General features: G+C 52.0%; 1 protein-coding gene across 1 annotated transcript in view; it reads left to right on the top strand.

Moving 5' to 3' along the window:
- The first annotated feature begins 5,226 nt into the window (after nt 1-5,226).
- LOC107307559 (complement C3) overlaps nt 5,227-8,478 on the top strand; it is a 6,963-nt gene continuing 3,711 nt past the window's right edge. Inside the window, exons 1-2 of the mRNA XM_015851073.1 lie at nt 5,227-5,326; nt 5,744-5,838. Coding sequence (XP_015706559.1) covers nt 5,288-5,326; nt 5,744-5,838 — 134 coding nt within the window. The 5' untranslated portion in view covers nt 5,227-5,287. The remainder of the gene's footprint in view (nt 5,327-5,743; nt 5,839-8,478) is intronic.

The raw sequence follows: 8,478 nt of genomic DNA, 5'->3' as shown, positions 1-8,478 counted from the left end.
GTCTTAAGGGTCTCTGGGACGCCATTTTGGGTCTGGTCTGTGGACGCCATTGTATTCCGCTTGGCGTGTGGGTTGCCCCATTTTTGGGTATTTTAGACTCTGTAGGGACACCATTTTGTAGTCTTTAGGCTCTATTAGGGACACATTCTCGGGGGTCCTGGTCTCTTGGGGGACGCCATTTTGGGGTTGAGGTCTTGTGATTGCCATTTTTATTGGGTCCTGTGTTCTCTCTGTGGGCCGCCATCTTAGTATTGTGGCCTTGGGGCTCCTCTGTGCCGCCATTGTTTTCCTGTCTCTATGGGGACGCCATTTTTAGGGTCTTAGGGTCTCTGGGACGCCATTTTGGGGGTCTCTGGGGTCAACTTGGTGACTACCATTTTAGGTCTTTGGGGTCTGTGGACGCCATTTATGGTCCCTTTGGTCCTCTCAGTGGTCCGCCATTCTGTCTTTCCTCTTCTCTTGGCGGCCATTTTTTTTCCTTGTCTTCTGTGGCGCCATTTTGTGTTTTCCTCACTCTCTGTGGACGCCATTTTGGTTTCCTTAGTTCTATGGGGTACCATTTTAGGTCTTTTAGGGTCTCTGGGAACGCCATGGGTCTTTAGGGTCCCTTGGGGACACCATTTTAGGGTCTTTGGGTCTGTGGGGCCATTTTATGGTGACCTTGGTCTCTTCGTGGCCGCCAGTCTTGTTTTCCCTTGCTCCTCCCCTGTTTGGACGGCCATTTTGTTTTCCTCGCTGCTCTGGTGGCCGCCATTTTTTTTTCGTCACTCTCTGTGGACGCCCATTTGGGTTCCTTAGTCCTTTCTATGGGCGCTCCCATTTTAGGGTTCTTTAGGGCATCTCTTGGGAACCGCCATTTTGGGGTCTTTAGGGTCCCTTGGGGACACCATTTTAGGGTCTTTGGGTTCTGTGGATGCCATTTTATGGTCTTGGTCCTCTGTGGCGCCATCTTGTTTTCTCCCTCATGGTTACGCCATGTATAGGCGGCCATTTTGGTTTCTACGTCGCTCTCTGTTGGCCATTTTTGGGTTTTCTTTGGTCTCTTATGGCGTCACCATTTAGTATTTAGGGTCTCTGGGGACGCCATTTGTGGGTGTCTTTGGGGTCTCTTGGACACCATGTTTAGGGTCTGTGTGCCGGTCTCGTTAAGACGTTCTCCTCTTTAGTTGGTCTTCGTTTAGTTCTCTATGGGCGGGTGTTGTGTTTGCTGCCCTCTCCGCCTCTCTGTGAGCGCCAACTTTTGTTTTCTCCCTCATGGTTTCTACATGGGCTCACCTATTTTTTAGATGGGTCTATTAGCGTCTCTGGTTGATGCCATTTTTTGGGGCCCGTTGGAGGTTACTCTGGGGTGACATCTATTTTAGGTAAGGTCCTTTGGGGTCTGCTTTGTTGCTCATCTTTATGCCTTGCGTGGGGTCTCGCTGGGCCGCCATTTTGGGGTTTCCCCGTTGTGTGTGGTTGCCCTAGTGGGGGTCAGCCATTTTGGGGTCTTTAGGTCTCTTGGACGCCAGTTTGGGTCCTTTGCGGGCTCTTGGGACACCATTTTAGGGCTCTTTGGACGGTCCCATGTCGGACCCATTTTATGGTTCCATTGTCTCTCTTGCTGCCAATCTTGTTTTCCCTCGTCTCCTTGGCGCGCCATTTTGTTTTCCTCGACTTCTGTGTCCGCCATTTTGTTTTCCTCGGCTTCTCTTATGGGATCAACCACCCCATAGCCCCCCATAATTTCCCAGTATCCCCCTACACTGACCCCCATATCCCCCCCCGTTATCCCCCCAGGGTCCCCGTTTAAAACTCCTCCCCCCGTGGTGGGGAACATTTGTCTCCGGGTGGTGGGGCTCGTGGGTGGCAAGTGACCTTAGAGGAAGGCGTTCTACGGGCGTTGTCGCTCCAGAGCGGCATATCTTTTCATCCAGACGACAAACCAATCCTACACCCCCCGGCTTCTACTGTACGTATGGGCACCCACATATAGCGCTGTTATGGGTCACCCATAAGGTCCCATTTTGGGGGGTCTTGTCAATGATGTCCCTATTGCGGTACTCAGAGCTTCTTATGGCCATATTGCGGTCTGGGGGCCAATATGGGGTCCTAAGGCCCGTTTTGGTCACGAATCCATTTTGGGGTCTTCCCATGATGTCCCTAATTGGGTACAGAGCTTCAATGGGCCATATTGGGGTCTAAGACCACTTATTGGGACCACCCCCATAAGGCTCTGGATCCAGAAGCTTCTATGGGGCCATATTGGGGTTTGGGCCATATTGGGGTCTTAAGGCTTGTTGTTGGGGTTTCAGAAAATCCATTTTGGGGTCTTCCCATGATGTTCCCCATTGGTGGGTACCAAAGCTTTATGGGGCCCATATTGGGGTCTAAGACCCATTATGGACCACGCCCCATGAGTCCTTCCTTCGGTTATTGGGGTCCAGAGCGTGTTTATTCATGCATTGGCGAAGCCCCATGTAGAATTGGGGGTCTTGCTCGCTGCATGAATATTGTTATGCCGCATCGTAGTGGTCTCACAGGTGAGCACCCGTTTTCCCCCTCTAGGAGCCAAGATTCCAGCAATCCTATTCTTCTGGTGGTGCGCTCGCCTCTGCCGCAAATGGTGTCTACATCCGGGTATTAAGTCGTGTCGACCATGATTACCGTCGCTCTCACTTCGTGTACTCATGGCCGGGGTACAGTTAGTCTTATACTGATGTGCCATGATTGGTCTACAGGAGATTCGCCTATTGATGGGAACCGACCCCCAACTTAGTCCCCCCCACTTGAGCGCGTCAGAGCTGATATGGGGGCCATAGTTGGGGTCTGGGGCCATATTGGGGTCTAAGACCCATTATAGGGTAACCACCCTAGGATGTTCCCCATGGGGTCCAGAGTCTTATGGGCCATATTTCGGGATCTGGCGTTCATTATTTCGGGGTCTAGAGCTTTGATTTCTAGGTTCAGGAATCCATTTCTTGGGGTCTTCAACAGTTGGATGTCCCCCCATTGGGGTCCCAGAGCTCACTATGTAGCGATCCATGGGGGTCCTTAAGGACCCGATTGTGGGGGACCCACCCCATAAAGTCCCGCCATTGGGAGGTCCAAGAGCTCATTGATGGCGGCCATATTGGCGTCTGGCGGGCCATATTGGGGTCTATCAAGACCTCCATTGTGGGGGGGGGGGAACCAAAACCCCATGATGGTCGCTATGGGGTCCAGAGCTTCATATGGGGCCATATTGGGGTTGGGGCTATATTTGGGGGTCTAAGGCCCCGTTTTTGGGGTTCAGAATCCATTTGCTGGCGGTCTTCCCATGATGTCCCTTCATCTGGCGGTGCCAGCAGCCTCATATGGGCCATAATTGGGGTCTGGGGCCAGTACTGGGGTCTAAACCCAGCTTGTGGGACCACCCCAAATAAGGTCCCTATGGGTCCAGACGCTCATAGTGGGCGCCATAAGGGGTCGTCAAGGCCGTGTCTAAGGTTCCAGAAAGTGTGCCATTTGGGCTTCTTCCCATGATGATCTCCTGATTGGGGTCCAGCGAAGCTCATTATTGCTGGCCATTTTGGGTCTACTGGGGCCATACTTGGCGGTCTAAGGATTATTGTTTTCTGTGCTACGACCACCCCATGCTGTCCCTATGGGTTCCACGAGCTCATTATGGGGCCATATATTGGGGTACTTCTTCGAAAGGCCTGTGTTGGGGGTGGTTCCAGGAACTCCATCTTTTCCGGCGCGGGTTCTTCACTGACTGTCATTGCCCGTGTACGGAGGCTCCATATGGGCCGCCATATTTTTGCGCGGCGGTCTCGGGGCTCGATATTTGGGCGTGTCTAAGACCCAATTCGTGCGACCACCCCTTAATGATGTCCCCATTGGGGTCAGAGTGCTAAATATGGAGGGCCATTATTTGGGGGATCTAAGGTCACCCGATTTGTGGGGTTCAGCAATCCATTTTTGGGGCTTTCGCCATGATGTCCACTATTCGGGTACACGAGGCGCTCATATGGGGCCATATTGGGCGTGGTCGTACAACCCCCATCTCGTGGACCACCCCATTGATGTCCCCACTTGGCGGGTCTAGAGCTCAGTCATAAGGGGGCCACTATTGCTCGGGGCCTTGGCCATGATTGTGAGGCTCTAAGGGTATACCTTCGTTTTGGGTTCAGATGATCCATGGTTTTGGTGGTTCTTCCCGATCGCATGTCCCCGCCACTTTCGAGGGTCCAGAGCGGCTCATATGGGCCATTACTTCCGCGGTTATAAGGCCTGTTTTTGGGCAGTTCAAGGAATCTCATTTTGGGGTCTTCCATGTGTCCACGCCCTATGGGGTCAGAGCTCAGTTGTATGGAGGCCATATTTGGGGTCTGGGGCCCACTATTGGGGTCTAAAGGCCCGTTTTGGGGTTCAGAATTCCAGTTTGGGGTTTCCCATGATGTCCCCTTTGCGAAGGTACAAAGGCTCTACTTATGGGCCCATGATTGGGTCTAAGACCCCATTATGGGCCACCCCATTGATGCCCACTGGGGTCCAGAGCTGCTGTATAGGGCCATATTGGGGTCTATGGGGACCTTCCCATGACGGCCCCATTGAGTCCCATTCCCCACATGGCCATATTGGATCCCAATATGGCGGGCGCGATGTTCCTTTCTTACCTCCTATATTTATACCCCCAATATTGGCGGCCATGTTCTAACCCATGATTACATCCCAATATGGCCGCCATGTTTCTCACCCATATTGGACCCCAATATGGCGCCATGTTTCTACCTATTATTGGTTACACCAATATGGCGGCCTATGTTCTACCCCCATATTTGGACCCCATATGGCGGCCATGTTCTACCCTATAATGGACCCCAATTGGCGCCATGTTCTACCCCATATTGGCATCCCAATATGGCCCGGGCCATGTCTACTCCATATTGGATCCCAATATGGCGGGCCATGTGTCTTACCCAGTATTGCCGACCCCCAATTATGGCGGCCATGTTTTCTACCCCATATTTGACCCCAATATGGCGGCCATTGTTCTTACCCCATATTGGACCCCAAATATGGCGGGCCATGTTCTACCCCATATTGGACCCATATGGCGGCCATGTTCTACCCCACCCCATATTGGACCCCAATATGGCGGCCATGTTCTACCCCATATTGTACCCCAATATGGCGGCCATGTTCTTTACCCCCTATATAGGGGTCAGGGCTCCATGTGGGGCTGCCCCACACGTTGTCCCCCCCCATCTCCCCCCATTGTCCCCCCTCAGTTCTGTGCCGTCTCTTTGCTGTCAATCACTTCATGGAGCCGCTGTTGAAGACCGTCATCGTGGAGGTCAAGGTGGGTGACGACATATAGGGGGCGCTATAGGGTGGGGGGCACTATAGGGTCTGTAGAGACCCTATAAGGTCCATAGTGACACTATAGGGTCTATATTGACACTATAGGGTCCATAGTGACAATATAGGGTCCATACTGACCCTATAGGGCCCATAGTGACCCTATAGGGTGGTGACAGCCCCATACTGACCCTATAGGGCCCATAGTGACCCTATAGGGCCCATAGTGACCCTATAGGGTGGTGACAGCCCCATATTGACCCTAGAGGGCCCATAGTGACCCTATAGGGTGGTGACAGCCCCATAGTGACCCTATAGGGCCCATAGTGACCCTATAGGGTGGTGACAGCCCCATACTGACCCTATAGGGCCCATGGTGACCCTATAGGGTGGTGACAGCCCCATACTGACCCTATAGACCCCCGACAACGTCATCATCAAACAAGTTCCGGTCTCGTCCCCGATGAGGAACGGGATCTTCTCCATCAACCACAACCTGCCCGAGGTCGTCAGGTCAGACGGGGCCTCAATCTATGGGGCACCCTATAGATCGACCCTATAACGTCAGCTACATCCCGTATGTCGTCCCTATAACCTCGATAGGACCCTATAACCTCAATGGGACACCCCATATCTCGTCCCTTTAACCTCAATGGGACACCCCATATCTCGTCCCTATAACCTCAATGGGACCCTATTACCTCAATGGGACACCCCATATCTCGTCCCTATAACCCCATCTCCACCCCATATCTCCACCCCATATCCCATAACCCTATATCCTGTCCCTATATCTCCACCCCATATCCCATAACCCTATATCCTGTCCCTATAACCCCATATCCCATACCTATAACCCCATATCTCACCCCTATAACCCCATCTCCACCCCATATCCCGACCCTATAACCCCATATCCATCCCATATCTCCACCCCATATCCCATAACCCTGTATCCTGGCCCTATATCTCCACCCCATATCCCATAAACCCACATTCACCCCATATCTCACCCCATATCTCCACCCCATATCCCATCCCTATAACCCCATCTCCACCCCATATCTCGTCCCTATAACCTCAATGGGACACCCCATATCTCGTCCCTATAACCCCAATGGGACACCCCATATCTCGTCCCTATAACCCCATCTCCACCCCGTATCTCCACCCCGTATCCCATAACCCCATATCCCGGCCCTATATCTCCACCCCATATCCCATCCCTATAACCCCATATCCCGTCCCTATAACCTCAATGGGACACCCCATATCTCGTCCCTATAACCTCAATGGGACATCCCATATCTCGTCCCTTTAACCTCAATGGGACACCCCATATCTCGTCCCTATAATCCCATCTCCACCCCGTATCTCCACCCCATATCCCATAACCCTATATCCTATCCCTATATCTCCACCCCATATACCGTCCCTATAACCCCATATCCCGTCCCTATAACCTCAATGGGACACCCCATATCTCGTCCCTATAACCTCAATGGGACCCTATAACCTCAATGGGACACCCCATATCTCGTCCCTATAACCTCAATGGGACATCCCATATGTCGGCCCTATAACCTCAATAGGACCCTATAACCTCAATGGGTCACCCCATATCTTGTCCCTATAACCTCAATGGGACCCTATAACCTCAATGGGACACCCCATATCTCGTCCCTATAACGTCAGTGGGACACCCCATATCTCGTCCCTATAAACCCATCTCCACCCCATATCTCCACCCCATATCCCATAACCCTATATCCCACCCCATAACCCCATATCCCATCCCTATAACCCCATATCCACCCCATATCTCACCCCATATCCCATCCCTATAACCCCATATCCCAGCCCTATAACCTCAATAGGACCCCCTATATCCCATCCCTATAACCCCATCTCCACACCATAACCCCATATCCCAGCCCTATAACCCCATATCCCACCCCATATCTCACCTAATATCTCACCCCATATCTCACCCCTATAACCCCTTTTCCACCCCATATCCCCACCCCATATCCCATAACCCTGTATCCCAGCCCTATAACCCCGTATCTCGGCCCTATAACCCCATATCCACCCCATATCTCACCCTATAACCCCTTTTCCACCCCATATCCCCACCCCATATCCCCACCCCATATCCCATAACCCCATATCCCAGCCCTGTAACCCCATATCCACCCCATATCTGACCCCATATCTCACCCCATATCCCATAACCCCATATCTCACCCCTATAACCCCATATCCCAGCCCTATAACCCCATCTCCACCCCATATCCCATAACCCCATATCTGACCCCATATCTCACCCCATATCTCACCCCATATCTCACCCCATATCTCACCCCATATCTGACCCCATATCCCCACCCCATATCTCACCCCATATCTGACCCCATATCTCACCCCATATCTGACCCCATATCTCACCCCATATATCACCCCATATCTCACCCCATATCTCACCCCATATCCCATAACCCCATATCTCACCCCATATCTCACCCCATATTCACCCCATATTCACCCCATATCTCACCCCATATTCACCCCATATCTCACCCCATATCCCACCCCATATCTCACCCCATATCCCACCCCATATCCCACCTTATATCTCACCCCATATCTCACCCCATATCTCACCCCATATCCCATAACCCCATATCTGACCCCATATCTGACCCCATATCTGACCCCATATCTGACCCCATATCTCACCCCATATCTCACCCCATATCCCACCCCATATCTCACCCCATATCCCATAACCCCATATCTGACCCCATATCTCACCCCATATCTGACTCCATATCTCACCCCATATCTCACCCCATATCCCATAACCCCATATCTGACCCCATATCTCACCCCATATCTCACCCCATATCTGACCCCATATCTCACCCCATATCTCCCCCCATATCCCACCCCATATCCCATAACCCCATATCTCACCCCATATCCCATAACCCCATATATCACCCCATATCTCACCCCATATCCCACCCCATATCTCACCCCATATCTCACCCCATATCTGACTCCATATCTCACCCCATATCTCACCCCATATCTCCCCCCATATCTCACCCCATATCTCCCCCCATATCTCACCCCATATCTCACCCCATA

Source organism: Coturnix japonica, unplaced genomic scaffold (genome assembly GCF_001577835.2).
Source record: "Coturnix japonica isolate 7356 unplaced genomic scaffold, Coturnix japonica 2.1 chrUnrandom673, whole genome shotgun sequence".
In the NCBI taxonomy this organism is placed as follows: domain Eukaryota; kingdom Metazoa; phylum Chordata; class Aves; order Galliformes; family Phasianidae; genus Coturnix; species Coturnix japonica.
Note: the sequence above shows the minus strand (reverse complement) of the source record. Positions and strands in the feature narration are given on the sequence as shown.